General features: G+C 43.1%; 1 protein-coding gene across 2 annotated transcripts in view; it reads right to left on the bottom strand.

Moving 5' to 3' along the window:
- The window catches only part of prex2 (phosphatidylinositol-3,4,5-trisphosphate-dependent Rac exchange factor 2), a 107065-nt gene that overhangs the window by 72566 nt on the left and 11625 nt on the right, over positions 1 to 22874 (bottom strand). Inside the window, exons 2-9 of one of the 2 annotated variants that reach the window (XM_064333025.1) lie at positions 13596 to 13667; positions 12398 to 12520; positions 11345 to 11449; positions 9994 to 10095; positions 7295 to 7456; positions 4428 to 4561; positions 3998 to 4101; positions 511 to 660 (exon numbers count right to left, since the gene is read on the bottom strand). In XM_064333025.1, the coding sequence (XP_064189095.1) occupies positions 511 to 660; positions 3998 to 4101; positions 4428 to 4561; positions 7295 to 7456; positions 9994 to 10095; positions 11345 to 11449; positions 12398 to 12520; positions 13596 to 13667 (952 nt within the window). The remainder of the gene's footprint in view (positions 1 to 510; positions 661 to 3997; positions 4102 to 4427; positions 4562 to 7294; positions 7457 to 9993; positions 10096 to 11344; positions 11450 to 12397; positions 12521 to 13595; positions 13668 to 22874) is intronic. The other variant, XM_064333026.1, reaches the window with a different exon arrangement.

The following is a 22874-nucleotide window of genomic DNA, read 5'->3' as shown; positions in this document are numbered from 1 at the left end:
AGATGGTTACATGTAAAGTGTACTGCACTTCCCTGTCACATTTGTTGCTCTGACCACTTTTTTCCCAGTGACCTAAACTAAGGCACAAGGCCAAATTGATTTTCCTCACAAACCATATACTGTGGCAAACCACAGCGTACCTGTTTCTCCAGCTAAAGTAGACAGAAAGGCACCCATATGCATGCCAAGTGTACAATATCAGCAAGAGCACTAAAATAAATTTACATAGTCAAGTGCATCCACAATGACATTTTAAAATGCTTAAAACGGCGGGACGGCACTTGGTGGAATGGTGGCTTGCAGGAGCTTTGTCTAGTGTGACCTGGACATTATGCTCGGCACAGAATGGAGATAAAGAGTTCTGAGAATAACGACTTCACGCCGACGAGATAACTACCCGTTACATTTCACCTTCTCCGTTAATTGTTTGTGACGTGGCTAATGAGAACCGGCCCGAAGTGGTCGCACGCCGCCTCGCCCCCGCACACAACGACATGCTCCGCTACTCACTTTTCCTCCTTTCCCGCTCCTTCAGGATGGCTTCCAGCCACTCCTGCTTCTCCTCCGGCGTCTTGGCCATGCAGACGAACCACTTGTTTTTTGCAGTGTTATGTATCTTCCAGCCGTTATTCACTATGTTTCCACTGCTGTGGTAGTCCGCTGGAAGACAAAAATGAAACGGAGTGATTTTTATACAAACCCCTTTTTCAAGGAATGCACATTGGCCTTCCTTTCTTGTTTTGTTCTGCTCTGTTTCTTAAAATGGCGCTATTGTTGATTGCTCTGCCTCTGCAATATGAATAATTTTAAACTGTTTATCAAAGGGTCCCGAGCAACAAAGCACACGCAAGCAATTCTCTGTAAAACGAGCGACGCGAAAAAGAAAGAAAAAAAATTCAGAACAAGCAAGTACCACCACATGAAGTCACGAAACACAAGAACCCCTCAATGACAATCACTGATTGCTGTAATTACAAGGCACCGGGGTGAACTAACAAAGAAGAGGCTTTAAAATAGCAACACAACAGAGGTGCACTGCATTAATCTGGAATGAAGACAATTTCAGCACAACAATGCTTCAATGACAGTAATTTGACTTAACCGTGTCTCCATTTTCAGCGCAGTAGAAATGCAGGTAGATTAATTTGCACAGCCGGGTGATTCATTCGATAAAGGCGGCACACAAGCCTTTCAGCCCTGTTCGCCCTCTCACCATCTATCTTCAAAGAGGCTATGAACTGTCTCATCTGACCCCACTGATGAGCTGCCACAGAGGGTAGGGGAGTGCACCTCTGCCCTCCCGCCTCTCGCAGTGAGGTGCGAGGCTGAACCCAGAGTCGCTGATTTGGGCCTGGCAGGAGTAGTCCAATTGCCTTCTGTGTCCGCGAACAGCTTTTGAGCATTTCATCAATTATTTCCCTCATTACTCCTCAGCACTTTAATCCAATAAATGACCGGACTATTAAACAAAGCATGTATCGACCTTGCTGTCCACTCTGATTGGAGAAAACACATCCAGCACTCATTTCTAAATTGATTCAGCCCCTGCGCTGCATTTTTGACTGATTCTTTTGTCTGTACTCAAATAAAACTAAAAATGTAGGGTGGCAGAGGTATGGGGACGTTCATTATGAAAATAGGGGTTCGACTGTAAAATCGTTTTTAAAATAATAATAGCTGGCCTATTCAATTCAAACACCACAGGAGGACAATTCAATTCAAAACACCACAGGAGAACCTGGTGTATTGAATATTAAAGTAAAGCACATTAGAGTGCTGCAAACCAATTAATTTGTATCAAATAATGGCAAGAGATTTACAATATAATAGTAGTTTGCTCTGTCATCCAATCAGTCTAACCAGAATAAAGCACAGATTCCATTCTTTGTGAACAATTGATACATGTCATTTATAACCATAGATGTGTCAAATGCATGGCTGACAAGTGCAGTGATTTCTGCAGAATATTCCTCTATTCTTTGTGGTTCATCGGTGCACAACTGGCACTCAATATTCTGTAATACAAAACAAGATAAGAGAAAATAAAAACACCCATAATCACGTAACCCAACTTTACTGACCTTCTGCACTTCTATTCAATTGGCATAAAATGTGAAATATTTTTCTTCCAATACGTCAGACTGTGGTTTCAGACACTTTGCGGTCTGACTACAGAACACCCACAGGTAACCATAAAAATTGCTTGGTTATCCACAGGACTGTCTAAAGTCTGCAGAAAGAAACAGTATAAAAACTTCTGGGGACATAAAATTATTAAGTTCTACAAACATAACTGATAATCACTGCTTTGCTGGTCCAAGGTATACAGTGCCGAGAGATCTCTAGACATATTACCATTGATGTATTCATTATGTATGAATTACAACATTTATGACCAATGTCTAACATGTGACCCATAGTAGCAATAATAACAAAATATGCACCCCACCCTGTTGCAAAGCGACAGTTTAAGATGAGAGAACTATGCCTCGATGCCTGTCCTTCTGGTAAAATGAAACTTAGTGTGTGAATGGTGCAGTCACTTTCAGTTACACTGATATAATAATCCAGAGAGATTTAATTTAGAATAACACTTGAGCATTAATTTACATCAAGATGCACTGAGCACTGCTTATGAAGCACAGGAGACTCAACACTCTGCTTCCTCTCAGCCAGTCGAATCAGAGATTTAACAGTGCATCTGCTTTAGCCCGCTGCCTCCAGCACATTGCTCAAACCTGATGTGATTTTGGCTTTATGAAGCGAAAGCCAATGCAATCTTTTGCAACACATTTTTCCAAGCGCCAGCTCCTTGCAGGAGACTGCGATATTATTTTACATCACATAACCTAAAATCCATTTTTTATGCATATTACTGAATATTAATCTCTGCACTGTTGGATTTGTGTACTAGAGCACTGACTGTGTAATAGTGCAGTCACATATCTTTGTTTAATGTAAGCAATAAGGTTGAGTCAAGTAATTGAGTCAAGTAGTCAGTAATAGTAGAAATTATAAAGCTGTTCAACATCGAAAAAGCATAAAACTGCCTACTGAAGGCCTCTTTTGTGTTCATAGTAATAAGCACAAGCTTTGGAACCAATGTCTTCTTGGGGAAAGTGTGGAACATATTAAAGTAAAATGACACAGCTTATTCCACTTCCTGCAGCATTAAGCAGTCCAAGTCCACACCAAAGGCCTTTCAGGAAAATGCCAAGTCAGTTCTTAGACAGATTGCAGTTAAACAGACTGGTAGTGCTTTCATAGACTTTTGTATGACTCATCTTCCATTTCCAAGGCAATTTTTTCAAACAGCCTGAAACCTGATCAAGTAACATTAAAAATCCTCAGAGAGTACAAAAACCAATAAACGAATAAAGCCTGTGAAAACATACTCATATCGGGACGGATACTCCATACTCCATAGGGACGGAGTGTGGCACAGTGGGTAAGGAACTGCGCTTGTAACCGAAAGGTCGCAGGTTCGATTCCCGGGTAAGGACACTGCCGTTGTACCCTTGAGCAAGGTACTTAACCTGCATTGCTTCAGTATATATCCAGCTGTATAAATGGATACAATGTAAAGTGCTATGTAAAAAAGTTGTGTAAGTCGCTCTGGATAAGAGCGTCTGCTAAATGCCTGTAATGTAATGTAATGTAATGTAATATCATTTCAGAGCATGAACGTCTACCACTCAATCATATTTCAAATGGCAGCTAACCTACAGGGTGTGTGCTGAGTCATAGTTTATACAAACAGGACCTTACATTCAAAATCAGAAAATTAGATGAGATGGCACGATCACTCTCCAGCCATCAGTGCGTCACCCTGAAACCCTGCTGTGTCCCCATGCATACGCTGTTGTGGTCAGCCTGTGATCTCTAGCTGAGGAGCATGCAGTGCCTAAGGACACACAGGCCCACCTCTAGAGCGCATGTCTCAAGTTTGAGATGCCTGTGATGCTATCAAAGAGAAGGACATTTTAAGGACATTTACCTGTACCGTCATCCACATTCTCCACCTCCATGACCTCCGTGTTTATCCGACCACGGAACAAGTACCGGGGACCTTCTGTGGCAGCCTTACTGTTTTTTAAACGCCTGGAACATGGGACAAAAAAAACTCATAAGAATTCACATCAAGCACTATAACTTTTAAATGAACATTGTTTATACTGTCTAGTGAACTGCATGGTAAATAGTGAGAGCAACCATTGGTTAGAAAGGCCATTTCAACACCAGGGTCATTCTAAGGATTGTCCTGTTCGTATGCATGACCCTGGTGGAAAGGAAGAGCCTCATTTTGGCAAATCTCTCCACCACTGCAGCCAATCAGGTCTGCAGGTACATTCACAGACCTTGGAAAGTGATACTAAACGCAGTTGTATTGATGTGATACTGTATGCAGTTGTACGGAGAGAGCAGACCTTGTTTTCTTCTTGCAGTACACCAGGAGATTATCGAAAAGGAAGAAGATCCGCTCCTGAATGTTTCCAGCTGAGATTTTCAGTAAGATTCCATGCATGAGCATCTCTGTGCAGGTATCTGTGATGTTGGAGCCCTAAGAGGAGGAATAAAATGATGTGAGCAAATTCTGAAATTTTCAACAGTCACATCACCGTGAAAAAAGAAAGATATGCATTGACACGGTTCCACAAGATGCATGACAGGAGCCAACATGGCTGAATCACAACACTGCAACCTGTAAAAGAATTCCCTACGGCAAGATTCGGTTGATTTTCTTTTGTTTCCTTTTAACATGTTTTTTGAATGAGGCAAAGCTATCACCCCACATGGTGATAAAATTCACCACTTACAGCACCTAGTGCAGTTTAAATAACCTGAATTTGAGCCACATTTACGCTGTGCTGATAACCAGCAGATGTAGATTTCTCTTAAGCGTACAGTCTTGTGCAGCTGCCCTGGCAATATTAAAAGTCACACATAAGAGGAGAATGTGTGGCGCTGAAGGGAGGGCGGACACCTCTTACTGGGGCCTGTATAAATACCGCCAGTTCCTGAGGAAAAGATCACTTTGCATGTTTCATATGGCGAGGTGTTACTCGCTCCTATGCAGTAACACTCAATCAGACCAATGACATCCCAGCGTGGGCTGCATGGGGATCACGTCGCCGGTCTCCCACCACAAGCGACGAGCAGCCCGTTTTCTTTCTTACCTCGTCTTCGCTGGGAATTTACGCGCCGCTTTCGACCGGCCGATCCGATCTAAAAATAACCTCCGAAGCTAGCGGAGCCAGAAAATGTGCTAACCGTTTCCTTCTGGCAGAAAAGTCACACGCCACGGCTCACCCTCCGTCCAGCCCGGGCACATTCTCCAGCACCCTCCCTCGCAGCCAGATGTTCTCTTAATTACACTCGACGCGGCCGCGGCGGTTAGCGGACCGAACTGGTCGCCTTCCGGGATTCGGAGCTTATTCTGCTAGAGAGAACCCGAGCTCTGCCTCTTCAGATCACAAGCAAATCAAACACTTACTGCATAGGCATAAGCTATCCAAGTAAACCCACGGCCAGCGACAGATGCTTTGGAGAGATGACCAAGCCCTGACAGAACTGTAATGAAAACGCTGCGCTTTTTGTTCCTGTTTCTACCTGAGCTGAACCCGGGGCTCTGCATTGCCAGCACATGAAAGTGTTAGGTCACTACAGTCACCGGGACAATTGCAGGGAGTATCGCCGCTGTTCAAAACCAATTAGCAGAGTCCAGAACATCCACAATGATGTACGGCAGAAGACAGAAAGTCGAAAGGAACAAATTACACTCCTGATTGAACTGACATAAGAGCTCTGTGTGAGTGAATCACTGTGTGACACTTCCACTGACATCGGTACTACTGACTCCTGCACTACACTGATACTGACCCCCACTTTGGCAGTTCTGTACGCTAATTAGCCTTGGCATTGACATCCAAACATGGGTACTGAGAGCCAACAGCACTGAACCTCACACAGTGACATCTGTGCAGTGACACTGGCACTTCACACAGGCACCGATACGACCAGTGCAGGACTGGCCGCTGGCAGGGCAGAAAGGGACCTTATTGTGGCATCGGCCTCCAGCGGCCACCCTACAGTTCAGCCAGGGTCACACAGCTGTGGAAGTGCTCAGGAATCATCATAAACTGGAAAGAGCATCGGAAAAAATCATTTCTTTATCCCTCCACACCCACATAAGGACTTTTTTTAGGCGTGTTTTTACTCAGAAGAAAATAACTGCCGCAGATGCATTTTAAGAGCTTGCCACGATCCAAAATGAGCTAATGCTCGCGATTATTAAAAGCAACGAAACAAACAGCGAGCGGCTTTGGCAAAACTGTGATGTGCCTGTGTCAAGCTCTCCCACCCATCATTTTAACGCTCTACAATGTGTCAGGGGGAGCTGATATGACGTAACACCCTGGGCCAGAGCTGTTAATGGACCAAAGCATAAAACAGGCATGCAGCTTGCTTTCGGAGGGGCACTCTGTACTTTTTAAATGCCTAGAACACAAAGTTCTAGTTGATTGAAGGCAATAAAATAATATTTGGTCATTTTGCAGAGAAGAGAAATTTAAAAGCCCATTTTGGCTGAAATTTTCACTAATCCTGTAGCTCCCCTTCCTTTCCTTTGCTAAAAGGCTAGAACATTCAAAAAGGGTTAGATGAGTGCAAAATAGGGGCAATGTATTCATACAAATTACAGGTGCAAAAACCAAAAGTGCCATAATCAATGATGAGTCGAGTTTATCGTTTAAAAGAGTACCGTTCCAGAATATTTTCTTCATGCTGTATACTGATTTGAACTATACTGTACTAAACTATACTGTAAAAACATCAAGATATATCAAGAGGTTTCTGGCAAATGTACCCCACCACAGCATATGGCTTGAAAATATCTACCATGACCGAATACATTTGCTCAAGGTGAACGTAAATGTAACGGCATAAGGGTTTGCAAAACTTATGGTTCAAGCAATTCAAAATCATAGGAATTAATCAGACCATGCATCGGTAATGTTGGATTGAAGTGGCTCGACATGATTCGTAGCATCAGACGTGGTTAGACAAAAGCTGTAAAGCAGGATCTCAAGCTGCCAGAATTTTCCAGTTCAAACATTTCTGCAACAGAATCAAGGCGCCTGATAGAAATGGTACGATAATACATTTCTTTCATCAAATACTTCAAACCTTTATTTGCCGTCAGTCACCCGAACCAACAAAATAGCGTTGGCCGACAGAATGTTGAAACTGGGGAAATTCACAGGGCTGAGTTGACTGGTGTCCATTTTCCACTCACCTCCCATCCTTCAATATGTGACTGCCATTCCTCCAGCACCTCCAGCTTTTCCATCTGCCTCTTGGCTTCATTGATGTTCGAGCAAACGGCCTTCATGACCTGGAGAGACTCCAAGACCTGAGAGTAGTCATTGTGCTTCTTTGGGGTTCTCTTCACCAACTCCTGTTCACAGAAACAGCAAGCCAATAGCTGTTAGGTAATTGCCTGGAAATAATTAGCCAATCATAGCCCACTGAACAGAAAATCAGCCTTTATCCTAGACAAGCAATGAGTAAAATCAAATGTGACCATCGTCTGTTCAACAGAGATTGTCATCTGTATGTTGTGTTACGCACCTATTGTTTCACTTATTTCATATTTTGTGACTGCAACATAAATACTTTTATTCATTCAAAATATATCAGAATTGTATTTTTGGTTTACATGACTTGAAAATGTTTGCTTAATCACCCAGCAAAAGCTTGTCATGGTCTGATCAAAAGAGATGGTAATCAGGTCCTTAGTGTAACCCAATTTTATGTATTTTCTTTTTTTGCCAAACTAAACATTAGGCATACTTGTCTTTGATGTTTATAAAAGTACAGATTTCTGCATTTGCTGTTTAATGAGAATGGCTTTAGAATTACATCTGTGAAAATGAAGTCACATTTGAGGGTAGATCTTTTAACAACAGGAAGGCAAGGTTTTAAAGGAGGTCTGTGGTATTTACTAATTAATCAAGTAAATCTATCAAATAAAGCTTTGTTCATCTCACCCCACCCCCACCAATGAATCAATTTTTGTATAAAATAGCATGCAATTTTTAAAATCTTGATTTAAATCTTCATGGGAAAAAAACACAGCTAGCATATAACACTAGCATATAATCATTAAAGAGAGTGCTACTTTAATTACAAGAAACATATTTTAAAACAGGGGTGTCAATCTCGAGTCCTGGAGGGCTGCACTGCCTGCAGGTATTTGTGGTTTCCTTCAGCAGCCAATAAAGGCTTTGAGGACAAGGTGTCTGCGTTCTTTAGCCAATCAATGACTTAAATTAATCACTCATTCTGAAACACGCTGAAAATAAGCAGAGACTGCGGCCCTCCAGGACTGGAGTTCGACACCCCGTTTTATTCATTCGTACCTGCCCTGAGGTTAATACTCATATTCTGCGGTAACTAGATGTTAAATGACTGCAGGAAGCCATTGTCCAACCCCAGGATGGGTTTATATGTATAGGTTAAACCCCGTTTCCCCTCAGTCTGTACAAAATTAGTATTACTAGATGCTGGTGTCTAATTTAAATGGCCATATGGGGTTATAAGAACTTAAAAGCCGGATTTTTAGTCTGGTCAAGGAGAACAGAACATGCTGAACCATTTGGCTGTGAAAGTGAATATAGAAATTCTACTGTAAAAATGTTGAGCAGCAACATGCTTTGATGCTAGACTCGGTTTATCTGATTGGTCTCTAAGGTACTAAAGTAAAAATCGTTTTTAATAGTATCAGTGGGGCAGCGCTAGTTGTCATAACTGAATTCAACCAAATACTAAATCAGGAAGTAGATTAATCATTACCTGACTGCACCACATTTTTTAATTCAAACTGAAAAACCAACAAAGGCAGCATTCAAAACTATTCAGCTCCATTCAAATGTCTACCCCTGGTGCATCCCTCACACAGTTCTCCCTTGACTAAAACTGCCAAACAGCACAATCTTATTTTGCATGAATGTGTGACAACATGGAAGACAGGCTTTTATTATTTTCTTTTTTCTTTTTTATTTTATTGTTTATTTTTACAGGGACAGTGCACAATTAAAAAGTAATTGCACCAGAGTTAGCTAGCAGCTAATTTACATCTGTTGTCCCTGGGCAGGTATACAAATGACAACCACAAAACAGCAAATACACTACATAAAACAGAATAATACATAAAAGTCCATCAATATGAAATAGTTAAAATCAGTATGATATATATGATAAAAACAGTATGATAAAAACAAGGCAATTATTAGTGGCACATTTGTACTGACTTTAGCCAAAGCTTGAGGCTGGTTTTAAACACTGCAAAGCTTCCTGAGTTTCTAATGTTTGTGGGTATGGAATTCCACTTCCTTGGCTTTTTATCTAAAACTTTTAGGATTTGTTTGTAGAGTGAGAACGCAGGCTTGAGTGTGGTCACGCCTGCCTGTGACCAGGTTGTTATGTAGTAAGACAGATGGGGAAAAATCATAGTACGTACAAAGAGCTTTGCAGCAGACGGAGACAACTGGTGCCCGATGCTCTTAAAATTATTCAGATGAAATTTAACATTGCAGATGACCCTACTAACTTGTTTTTTGAAAGACAGGTTTGTGTCAATTATAATGCCTCGATATTTAACATGTGTCACAGATGCGATGACTTCACCATTAATTAAAATGTCTGGATTAACTGAATTATTGATCCTCGCTGTGAAATACATGCAAACTGTTTTGCTTACATTAAGGGTCAAGCATGAATCAGCTAGCCAATCCGACACCTTGCTCATTGAAGCTGTCAGTTTCGCTGCAGCATACTCTTTAGATTTGCATGGGTAAAAATCACAGTATCATCAGCATACATTTGGATGCTAACATCTGGATATACCTGAGGAAGATCATTAATATATACTTTTATAGGCTAAAAAGATGAGGGAGAGTCATGACAGGCTATGGGGTAAAGCAATGTACGTACTCTTAGGAGGAGTGGATACTTGCAGATCCTTTGAATGGGGGCGACCAGATAGCCTTCGAGGGGCACTTCTGTGTTTTTCCTTCCTCCGAGCAGCATGCAGTTCTGAAAGCAGGCACACAGAGAGCGGGGCATCAGAGTGAGCTGGAGAGATCAATGTCCAATCCCTGTGATTCTGCTGTCCCATTACACGCTCCACAGAGTGATCAGAGGGCTAGTGCCTTCTGGGTATTACTGTTCTATTGGGGCGATGGGAGGTTCTCCTGCTAGAGACTCTCAACCAGTTAATAACTGAATTAAAGACACACCATTAGTGTGCACGCGTTGTGTAGCAGCAGTGACACTGACCAATCAATTTGGTTCAGTTAAAAGCACATCACTACAGTGTACCTGGTACAAACCCAAAACCTCCCCATGGGTCACTACTCTCAGCCACTGTAAAAGATTGGGTGCGTTTGTGACATTCTGTCTGTTACAGTGATGGATGGGTCAGGAGTTCCATAGGGGCTGCTTGCCTTTTAGTGAAGTGAACAAATACATAGGGAAAGCAGACTGTCCCTTGTGCAGTGTGTATGATTATTCTCACGTGGTGACCGCATACATTTTACATGGAGCCACTGCGAAGCTGTGGTCTGCCCTGCTCATTTGTCAGGTCACGCAATGCAGTAGGTCTGCATTTCAAGGTTATCTGATTTTATGAAGGTCCTAAAACAGGAGCAGATGAATGCCGTGAAAGGGGTGTAAAAGAGAGGGGATTTAGATAGCCTGCTGGCATTATGTTACAAAACGGCATGGGACCTTCGAGGACCGGGATCCCTGACAGCACTGCCAGAGGAAATTAATTTATGTCACGCGTACGGAGAGGGTGGCAGCCAGGACCAGAGATATGGCATTTTCACAGGCACTCTCAGAAGGCCTGTTCCCCCACAGCAGACCTGAGTAGAATGGTCTCCTGCTTCTCACTCTCACAGAGTAAAGTACAGTAAGTGAGGACGGGTGTACAGTACGGTGAGCAGTGACTCTGTGACAGTGTACAGTGTGCCGTGAAAATGAAGAGTCACACACGGTCAGAGACACTGAACAAAACAAGCGTTCCGTTTCATACAAACATACTTATCAAGGTATTTCCTGATAAGTACCATACTAATGATTACCACAACGTACAGCACCTGCTAAATTCTCGTGGGGGGTTTCCATGACCATGTATGTATAAAGGAACAGGAAGTTACATCCCAGCCTTGTTACAGAGAATGGTAATGCGCAGTTCTAGTGGTAAGTTTTTCTCATGACCAAACGCTATGTCCTGTTATCAAAGAGCGGTGTGAAAACGGGCAGCTGAAACCGCCTTCCCCACCAGCAAACAGGTCCTCACAGTCCTGATCTTGTTTAGCTCCAGCAGCAGCCTCTGAGCCTTCTCATGGTTCCCACAGTACTCATCATAGATCTGAAACCTGTCCCGCTGGGGACCGAGAGAGACAGAGACAAAGAGAGATAGAGTGTTAGGTCCTTTCTGTTCCTTTGAAGCCATTTATGACAAACCCATCTTACCAGGCCCATTCTATAGTCACTCCAGAACACAATCGCAATCATTCACTTGCCCATTCACTCTATAATTGAGCTTTCATTCTGGATTTTGAATAGTGGGCATGGATATGCTTATGCTCAGTTATACAGAACCATGTACAGATACCTGCAGTCAAGACCCAACCATCCAATGTCTGATATGTTTTAATGTTATGCTTGTTATGTTTCTTCATACAAACACTTTATTATGATGGCTAATGTCCTGAAAGCACATTAAATGTCCCTACATATGCATGAAAAGGCCTGTGTAGGGACAGTTCATCACAGGCCCAACAAAGTAAGTAAAAAAAACATGAATCCATTTTTATGGATTCCAAGATCTAAATAAGACATCCGTCTTCTCCTCACATGGCTGCTAATTTTTTGTTTTTAAACGCTCATTTATAGGGCAGCGAGGGGAACCAGAATCACACGCAACAAATTAAGGTCAGATATGACTACGCTATTTAGAGTCGCATGCTGCATTTTCTCCAAGCTGCTAGCGGCACACCTCAGAGTCAAATGTCTAAGAATACATGCAATTCAGTGGGGTTAGCGCCCTGAGGTCGCTCCAGTATGTGCAGCCAGTGAAGGAGGTCCAGTGTATCACAGATCTACTGTACAACCCATGAGAGGAGAAGCTACAGCAGATCTACAGTATAGTTCTACTGGGGATACATTAGACAAACTGTACTGGCCTGTCGATGGAGGCGTGTTACATGTCTACATACACCCCGGCAGTGGTGCTCATGGGAAATCCAGCTGGAAATGAATGTGATTCATGTAAAATGGGGGGGGGGGGGCGAGGGGGCTGTTGATAATGCAACAGGGAGCAAAGACTCACAAAGTGCAGGAAGCAGCGGCCAATTTCATGGTGAGCGTGGGGGTCTGGCTGGAGCAGCCCCTCCACCATGGACAGGAAGTCTCTGTGCACAGACAGGATCTCCTCAATGTTTGAAAACAGCACCTGTGGGACAAAGTGTGGAAGCATGTAACACGGCCTGTGGGTGAAAAGCAAGTCAATCAGATTTATTCATCAGCACGTACGATTGCTTGGGTAAGACTGCTGTTGCTTGGAAATGTGAACTTTCTTGAATTCAATCTGACTACGATTGCAGAACATCAATGCGAATGGATTGTGGAGTCGGTATAAGGTGGAAGGGTGTAAAGTAGAGGAGGTGGAAGGTGCGTAGTTGGCAGTTCAATACATGTCTGTAAAGGGAGAGACCCAACACCTGCAAGAAAAAAATGTGGCTCATTTTGCCAAAAAAGCAATAACAGGAAAGTGCAGGAAAACTCTGATCTAGAGCCAGTGGAATGGAGTGCAAACGGTACTGAATCATGTCGGGGGGGAAAAAAATCTACAAAGTGCCCGCAATTGTCTAAAGAAGTTTGATTACTCTGCTTTTTCGGCAGGGAGAAACTGAGACGGAAAACATCTTGTATGCATATTCTCTTGTGCACCGGATCCAGGCATGTGCCTTCATGTGGGAATATGAATGGCATATTTGCATTACGTTTGCATTGAGAAGTGGGGGCTGCCGTGGCAGGTCAGGCACGCGGGACCGAATGTTCTGTCACAGCGTCCCCCTCCCGACCCCCGAAAGGTGACCTCGGCGTGTGCTCGAACACCCAAACATAGCCGTGCGTGCGAGCCTGTAAAAACGGACTCTGCAAAAAGGCGTGTTTACTTTCGATGGCACGTAAGCAAAGCAAGCTCCCGGTACAGAGCATTCACGTTCCGCAGATGCGTCCCTTACCGTCACCCTCCTCCAGCCAGAATCCGTTATAAATAGATTATGTTTACAGCTGCTTCCTGTATCTGGACATTTTTATACATTCAAAAGTCAGCTATTTTCAGTTAAAGCCTCCCAAAACAGCCTCCCAAAACAAGGCAGCCAGCTTTATTTGGTTCTCGTTGAAATTTCCGGCCTTTTATTACATGAAGGTTTAAAAAGAAGGCTTATGCGCATAGCCTGAGCTAAAACACACATTCTCCGTAGCATTTTCCCATCCCAAAAGTGATTTGTCCAAAAACTCACCTTGACGGTCTCTTCTGTAATATTCTTATCAATTTTTGTGGCTGCGTACTGATTGAGACGATGAAGAAACACCTGTAGGGGGGAGAAATGGAAAAGGGAATATCATCCTATGCATACCATTTACTTTCTTTTCAAACTGTGCAAATACAAAGGCAAAAAAGTCTCTATAGTGGCAAGCTGTCACACACAGTAGGTAACAGCTTGAGGCACAACTGGAGACTGTTGTAACATACATACATTGCCCAAGCCAAAACACTCCAGTACTTTTCCAGAGCAAATTGCAAGCTGTTAGAACTGACACCTGATACTAAACCACACGTGGAATCCGATCTCCCTGTTGAATAAAGCGCAACAGGTCATATGTAAAAGCAATATGGTCAGTGACCTTTTCAGACACGGTAATTACCCAGGTTTGGGGAGGAAATGGCTCAAATCTATTAGGGTGGGGATAATGGACAGAGGTTCGGGCCCTCTGTAGTCCCAAAGCACAGCATTTTTCACCAGGGTCAGACATGCTGGACAGGCGCGGTCACAAGCATTAAGATAGGAAGGAAAACTGAGGTGTTTATCTTTTGTCTTTGGGGGTGAAAACACGCATAAACCAGAGCAGGATCTAGAGTCCGATCAAACATTTGCAAGAGAAAGAAAAGAACACCTTGAGGAAATTGCACTTTAAACACTCAAATTTTATCTCTATCCATGATCACCCGCCTCCCCACCCCTTCATGTTTAAACATTTGAATACTTTTTCTTCCAATTTATCTCCAGCAAACACTGATATATCAAAAACAAAATGAACGCTCTAAAGTAAAGAAATTCAGCAGTCTGGCTGAACACTAACTCCGCCAGCAGGCAAGATTAAATATCAAATATAAAAGACACTTTAGGTCCGCATGCAGAGAAAAAAATATTCTTCTCCACTTTTAATATCAATACTATGATGGGAGTTTTAATAAAGGGCATAATTTGTTTTTTTACAGAGATATTACTCTCCGTAAGCATTGAAAGACGTAATTTAAATGTGGAGAGTGGAGACCTCAATTTCCTGCTTCAAATATGTTTTAGTCAGGCGACAAATCATTGTGCCATATTCAGGGAGGTACTGATGGGACGTATAGCCCCGAATCATTTAAAATGAATCATAGTCCACGAGCTATAGATATGTAAACACCCATCCCCACTGATTTGACACATATTTGAAGATTACCAGTAACACAAGCAAGCGTTTATCTTTCGTTTTTTGTTTTTTTATTAAAGTACCATACAATAATATGATGCACAGGCATATATCATAATGTTCTTAATAATAACAGTAAATAGTGGGAGTTTAATTAGGCTAATTGTATCTGCATCTGTGAACTTGAGTCTGTTGTCAATGCCAGTGATTAGAGATCTAGCGAATTTGAAACAGTGTAGAGCTGGGTTATAATTCTGAATTACAATCATATGAAGTGAATTTTTATACATTCAGTTCACCCTGAAAGACCTTCATCCAAAAACCAGATCCAAGAACACCGGGATGTTGAACTTGCCAAAACAACACTCACAATCCTTATCTAGAAAATTGAATGGGACACAAACCACACAGACAGATATTCCAAAACAAAAAAAAATAGGAAATTTCTACACTAGGAATTTAATTGACAGCAACATTACCAGACTCAAACTAAGAGGTAATTGGAGCTTACGGTGGTCTGAATCCAGAGATCAGTAGCTGAGTTTACTCAGGCGTAACAGCGAGAGGAGGTGATGTCCCAGTTCTACCTTCATAACCCTGTGCAGTCTCATTACCCTGTGCCAGCCAGACGCTGCCACACATTTTTTCACAATGTTTTCACATTATGGCTGCCACGAGAAAGCAGAAAACGAGTACTTGCAGAGATAATCTCTCTCCTGATAGAACACGACAAAAACGATCAATAAGGTTATGGAAGAAAGTTGTAAAGCAGTGTTGCGGATCATTTGCACAACTGCATTAAGGCTCGGGTGTACAGTGAAGACAACGAGAGAACGGGGCATTCCTGCTGGTCAGCAGTACGGTCACATATCTCTGAGGCAGCCTTTAACTGCCCTGAAAGCGAATGAATTTCCCACACCTCGTTTCACACCTAAGTAATGCACTTGAGGGTAATAGGCCAGAATTCAAATGCCAAATGAAAATGGGCCGTTGCATGCATCCACGCTCAGCTCATCTCTTCAACTGCCTGGACATCACAATCAGGTCTCAAAGTGGCAGGGATGTCACGGGTGACAGAAGGCAAAGCATTTCCCTTCTCACTCAGCTGCTCGCTAGCGGCTGACTGATTCACTAAGCCCCATAAAAGGAGCACAACCTAACGGTGAGTCGAGAGACTGTGGGAGTCTGGCCATTGCGAAGAGAGCAGAGCCTTGTGTCCGAATCAGCCCCCTGGAATTAGGGCCGCATCTCGACTGCGAAGTCCAGGCTTCACGTGTCAGCCTCCTCTAAGAACAATATTACAATCGACACATTGCTCTTTGAGAGATCTTAGGAACAGAGGTTACGTGTAAGCCTGCAGAAATCAATAACTGACAAGCATCCCGTAAACAATTTAATAACGACCTTCACTGGAAATGAAACACTTCCTGTTTCTGTCGCACACTAGGGGTAATTATGCCGCCGATATAAACATTGCGACTGCTGGAGTATAGAAATAGATGCATAGTTCTGATGTGGGCCAAAGGACTGCAGTGGAGGGCAGTTTAACTAGGAGAGTCGTTCCACTGCCTTGCTAATTACAAAGCAAGAGATGAGGCTGATTACAGGGACCTGGGCTGGCCTTATGAGGCTTACATGTCTAATTAAAAGAAATCACTTTGTTTCACAATGTATTCCATGCAGAATTTATAATAACAAATAACGAAAAAGGAAACAGTAACTGAATATTCAAAATTTGGTCTCAATTACAACACAAGCCAGCTATAATAATCAGACTCATAGTATGATGGCTAAAGTACATTCTATTTGATATGCTTTAACTTCTGGACGTCACCAAACAGAGTCTGATTTGTAATTTCAAATCTGATGAACATGAAGCATCAGCCCTCAGTCTCTCCATTGGTATGAGAATCTTGGGAGACATTCCCTTACCCCAATAACACTTTAATTTGCATTAAAAAAGATTAACGTCACCACAGCACATCCAGTATGAGTCCGAATGTGCCACACAACAGTGCTTTGAAGCTCAGCTTTATTCATTTCTCACAAAACATCCTTCAGTAGCTTTTGTTTCATGCCACACTTACGTTTAATTACACTATGGCCAGGATGCAATCGACATTTTGTCCTCAATCAACATTTTTCATTGCTATCATTTCAACTACTTCTGTTTAAAAATGTGCTGCATGTACTTACTTGTCAAAGATAAGGGCAAATGCTGACTGAATGCAAGTCTATCTGTTTTAAAATGAAATGTTTTGCCACTTAAATCATAAAACTGTGTTGGTATATAAATACAAACGATAATAAAATGCCAGTTTAAATTAACCCACTCAACAGAGTCTCTGAGTGCAGACCCAAAGAATAATCACTTTGAAACAGCAATATAAAATATAGAATCTCTTTAATAGCATACTATGCCACTGAACAGACAGTATATAACCGTTCAAGTCATCTAGACACCACAGGACATGCAATGTGCACTTGCTCCAGCAGAGAATCAGACTTAGGCCAACAACCGCTCTGAGGTTAACACACATAAATCTGGCCCACTTGGCGCCATCAGGTTTGCAATGGAAAGGGCAGCAATCAGGTCCATGGGTGAGCCGCAGCGGGGGGTGGGGGGTGCGGTGGGGGGGGGGGATATTGTCTCAGGGTTTCCTGGTTTCCTGCCTTTAAACCATCAGCCTGCGGCCCCTCTGATGCGGTCTGCGGAGACCCACGGCGGGAGCCACAAGTGGCGCAGTGATAAGGAACAGATGTCAACCTTCCCTGTCCGCGTCTCGGAGGACAGGGGCATTCTTTTACTCCAAAATGGATGCGCCTTTTTTTTCGGGGAGGAAGCCGAAGTGTCTGGAAAGTCTGGGACTATCAGAAGCAGGCTTTATCACTGTCCCGCTTTGGAGCATGGTGGGGGGGGGGGTGGGTGGGTGCGAGGGGTTCTGTTCCCCGGACCACATCACAGTCTCGGAATGCACTTCAGAGGATGGGTGACAGACGTGTATGCCCAATGACCAACGACAGACAGACAGAGAGAGAGAGAGAGGGAGAGAGAGAGAGAGCTTATTCCTAACTGAGTCCCAACAGACCCAGTATTGTGTTTGTGTGAAACTTACTGAAATAGATGGGGGGGGGGGGACAGGGGGGGCAGGGGGACCTAAGTTTACTGTACTGGGTTAAAACAATGAGCTACTACTACATTGTAGCAATGCAGAGTTTTTTTTTACAGTTAGTTGGGAAAGAAAACTGATGAAATGCTCACAAGTACTGTTAATGCTACCCTGTAGCCAGTACACTGCAGATATAAAGCACACCTACACCACAGCAGACGGCCTATAGATTCAGGTTCCAGATGCCACGCCACGGCAATAAACCCTGCCGTAATTTGATGATATCCAGAGGGAAAGACTAGGGAGCACTCAGAGAGTCCTCTCTTCTCGGACACACAGCCGCGAGTCAGGCTAGCGTAATGCTTTTCACCGGCAGTGGGACCTAGCCGCGAGTCAGGCTAGCGTAATGCTTTTCACCGGCAGTGGGACCTAGCCGCGAGTCAGGCTAGCGTAATGCTTTTCACCGGCAGTGGGACCTAGCCGCCAGTCAGGCTAGCATAATGATTTTCACTAGCAGTGGGACCTAGCCGCCAGTCAGGCTAGCATAATGCTTTTCACTAGCAGTGGGTCCTAGCCGCCAGTCAGGCTAACATAATGTTTTTCTCTAGCAGTGGGACCTAGCCGCGAGTCAGGCTAGCGTAATGATTTTCACCGGCAGTGGGACCTAGCCGCGAGTCAGGCTAGTATAATGCATTTCACCGGCAGTGGGACCTACTGTAGCCATGAGCTCAGCTCCACAGCTTGTGTCCTCATCATGAGCCCTCATCACAGGGAGCTCAGAGAATCACTCTGCACTCCATTCTACTTTTCATTTTCATCCTACTGGATGTGTGAAAATTGTGTTAACAGATGTTTTCAATGGCCCCCTTTCATTTTATTGAAGTTATGTGATGTGTCTCTCTTAAAAAATGTGCCCAGCTTCTCTGCCAATTAATTTGGACAATTCCAGTAGAGATCGTAATTTGCATGCTCCTGCTGTTAAATTGTTTTGAATCAGCAAAAGTGTTACTATAAGGGAACTGAGAAATCTGTTTTCTCTTTTTACCTGATATAAAGTTTCATGCCACAAATTGAGGAGCCTTCCATCTCTGCAACAGACCAGTTCTTTAACATCATCTATTTTCTGTGATTCTCTCACCTAAAAAAACAGCCTTTTCAGGCAGGCAGGAGTTTTCACTGAGAGTCTACAGAACTGAACCTTCACTTTTTGCTTCACTACACAGGCTCAGGCCTCTAATGGAAATTATGCTAGTTAATAAAAAAAGCAGGGGGTTATTTTCTCATCTAAATTCATAATTAATCCAATAATAACTATTTTATATTTTGATACATTAACAGTTCACGAAAATACATTCATATTTTTTTTGACTATGTATTATAGGAAAAATATGTATTATGGGAGACATAGGTATAAATGCCTGCAGCAAATTAGCACACTGATGAGAATGGGCATGAACAAAAACTAGCACATGCACAGGGCCTCCAGGAGGGCAATTACTCAGTTGAAACCCATGTGTTAAAAGCAAAAGGAGGACAGCAAAAAAGTAAGGCTTGAAAAGCAGCATGACATTTTTTAAGAGTTTCATTTTCCCAGTATATTACATCAAGAGTAAACTTCACTATTTCCATCAATCTCCAAAGCATTGCTTGCCCAGTGTCCTTTGTTTCACTTGGGTGAACTTGCCAGCTCAGTGCATATTCCTTGGTAACATGCAGAGGGCTTTAATTTCTGTTATATGTCAAGTGTCAACTAGTAAGAAAAACACTGAGGCTTAAGCATGGACTTCTGTTCCAATTATATAACCAAGCCCCCGAAACTTGCAAGAGAGGTGTAAATATGTCACCGAGTTCGAAACCGGTTTAATCAGTTATTTGGACCCATACCATGGCAAAGCTTCAGGAAGAGAGTCATGCACTTCATCATATGGGCAATATAATCTAACAAGGTGCTTGATACCTGCTCGATTGAGACCGCCACCTTTGCACTGGCTTAGCCCCAGACATCTCATTGAATACAAGTTTTCACTTATCTGTGAATGAGACTTTACTGAGTGACAAACAATTAAATACCAGTTGACTGTGCTCTTCATTAAACCACCAAGGAGATCAGTGAAATTTATTTGAAACCGGCTCTCAAATTACATAAAGTCCCCGAGCTGCACAAGACAGGACCGTCCAGGACTGTGTTTCCGGCACTACGGGCACAGTAATCTTTTGCGTTGCCATGTCTACGGAACTCTGGCTTTAAGACTCTGCTTTTTTTTGTTGCTCGTTCTCCTGCGGCGGGTCACGGCAGTTATGCAATACCGGACTACAGCATCTATCATGCGCAGACCTACTGTCATAGAGGGTGGCCGTTCCTTCCCTTGAATCTTTATCTCCGGCCTTTTCCGGGAAACAAAACCAGCATTGTGCAGGGTTCACAGACGCCGTCACACTCGTACAGCAGCCACTTCCTGTGACCTCGTACAGCAGCCTCTTCCTCTGACCAAACACACCCAGCCAGCAGCGAACGCGCTGGACCCCAGGCATAAAGATGACTCTCCAGCCCTCTGCAGTCACTGTGCAGTAGGAAGCGGGTGACACGGTAGATTAATGTACAGTACTAATGCACTGTGTATGCGCGTAGTTTACATAATCACACACACACAGTATTTATGGGGATGGGACAGATCCTACCCAGGGAGCAGCAGGGAGGATATATCTGCCAAAACAAAAGGTTTGCTGTATACTTTGTGTTGTAAGCATAAAATGTAACTGCTCCCACGCTGTTGAAATTTGAGGTAAGTGCAAAGATCAGCTACACATCTGTTTTTGACATTCACGTTGAGAGTTTTGAGAACATTTTTGCGTGGGGACAAAATAGGCCTTTGCCTTTTGTATGAGACACTTATTTAACGATTCAACACACACTTAAGACAAAAGAACATTTTTCCTCAATGCTACTGGGATCATAAAGCAGAATCTATAAGAATCAGTCATAGTACCACAACTAAGCAAATGTAGTCTAAAAATACAAACATTTAACTATAAATAATGCTTTCAGAGCAAATCATAATTTTGTTAACCAGTGTATGGCGCTTTAAGATTTATAAAGGCATATTCAATTTTCATACAATAAGCCCCCTCCCATCACCACAAACCAGCTGCATCTGCCAATTTAAATTTTTCACTTCAGTGGCACAGCATGGCAGTCAACATGCGATGCTGTGAGCAACAGCAAACAAGCACAGCTAATTACCTAACAAGGTTTCCACAAAGTGCACACTAGTGATTCAGTGGTGTTGAAATATACCCACAAGCACAAAGGTTTCAGACAACTTAATAGAAAAACTGAACGGCGATGGCTAGATTAACATTAAAATGCTGAAGTTTAAAATGCTGAACATGTGCTCCACATCCAAACATGCATTTGCTCGGGATTAAGCTCAACGGTAGTATGTAACATGTTTCAGCATAGCGATGTGAAGGATGACAGTGAAGTTCACCAATCACATGTAATCTACGACTAAATTACACACTGGAGTTTTATTGACCGTATGTACTAGATGATAGCCCACAAAATGTAAGTGAAACACTCTAAACGTATGCATTAAACGGGCTGCATGATGTTCAACTAGACGTGTCGTGCAGTGTTGATTTGCGTGAGCAGCTAAATTAGATTTGCGCGGTTCCTGAAGCCAAAAATCTGTCTTAATAAAGAAATACCCATACCATCATTACAACCATTATGAATGCAACCAGTTTGATCACAACAGTGGTTTATTAATGCTGACAGAGGGGGAAAAAAACACTTTATTCACAATGAGTTTTGTGTTTTCTAACTGGCCCATTGTTCATTCGGCTGTAGGTTGACTGCATGTTGAGTGGGTCCAGTGGCCCACAAAGATATTTTCCATTGTATCAAGATCAGGAAAAGAGGAACATCATGTCTGTGCCAGTCCGAATGTCAGTGAGGATAAAAATGAATCCAGTGAAGCAGAGTGTGCATAATTTAGTTTGCTGTGGTAATCTTGTCTATAAAACAACGCTCTCACATACTTTCTTCCTCCCTCTCTATTCCTCTGTTTCTTTCTCTTTCCCCCTCATTCTATCCCTCCGTCTTCACCTCTCTCCTCCTCCTCTCTGCAGGCAAACACACTCATTAATAAACGCACAAAAGAGAAAAGAGAAAGGCCTTTGGGGTGCAGGCCCAGTGACACAAATGGCACTCCGGAGATCAGCACATTCTCTGGGACTCTGTGGCGCAGAGTAAACCAGTGGCCTGTAAAAGCCTGTGGGGCAACATGACCTGTTCCTGGAACAAGAGGCCCCACTTCTGCGCACAGGCACAGGCAAAGGGGAAAAATAAATTTTTAAAAACGCCTAGCAACAGCATGGCCACTGGATTGGAAGTTTGTTTTTTTTTTCCCCGCAAAAACCTCGTGTAAAATAGTTCTCTGAAAAAAGAGATTATGAAGTACACTTGCGAGAGCTCGGGCCAGGTCGGAAGGCTGGCTGCCAGTGCTACTGAATCCCGGTGCTAGAGCAGCTCCGCACCCTGGGCGGGGAACTCAGCGCGCGGTGGGAGGGAGCGGTGCAGAGGTTTAGGGGTGACTCCGAGCGTCCTGACAGCTTCCACAATTAATGTGAGAGGAGCTCTCTGGTGCACCCCACGCACAGCAGGACCCGCCTGCTGGAAGACAGGTGAGGGGAGAACAGGTCTGCTCACCCTTCCGAGTCCTCTTTCAAGGGCATTAAATAAGGGATGTGGGTGCTCAATTAAAATAAAAGAGGGGCAGCTTCCACAGCTGGGTTAGGGACGACTGAAAAGTGTGGCATTAAAATTCCCTTCCCTTTACTGTAGACGAAACAACGCTCACTCCAGGGAAACTCACTAGCAACTCACTGGTCCTTAAGTGGTTGTTAACTGCCATTCAAGCAAGACTGTATTCACCCCTGTCATTTCAGTGTTAAAGCGGTATGAGAGCACATATTTCAGCAAAACTGTTT

This window comes from Anguilla rostrata, chromosome 4, assembly GCF_018555375.3.
Source record: "Anguilla rostrata isolate EN2019 chromosome 4, ASM1855537v3, whole genome shotgun sequence".
NCBI lineage: Eukaryota > Metazoa > Chordata > Actinopteri > Anguilliformes > Anguillidae > Anguilla > Anguilla rostrata.
The sequence above is the reverse complement of the archived record's forward strand: the minus strand, read 5'-3'. Positions and strand labels throughout refer to the sequence as shown.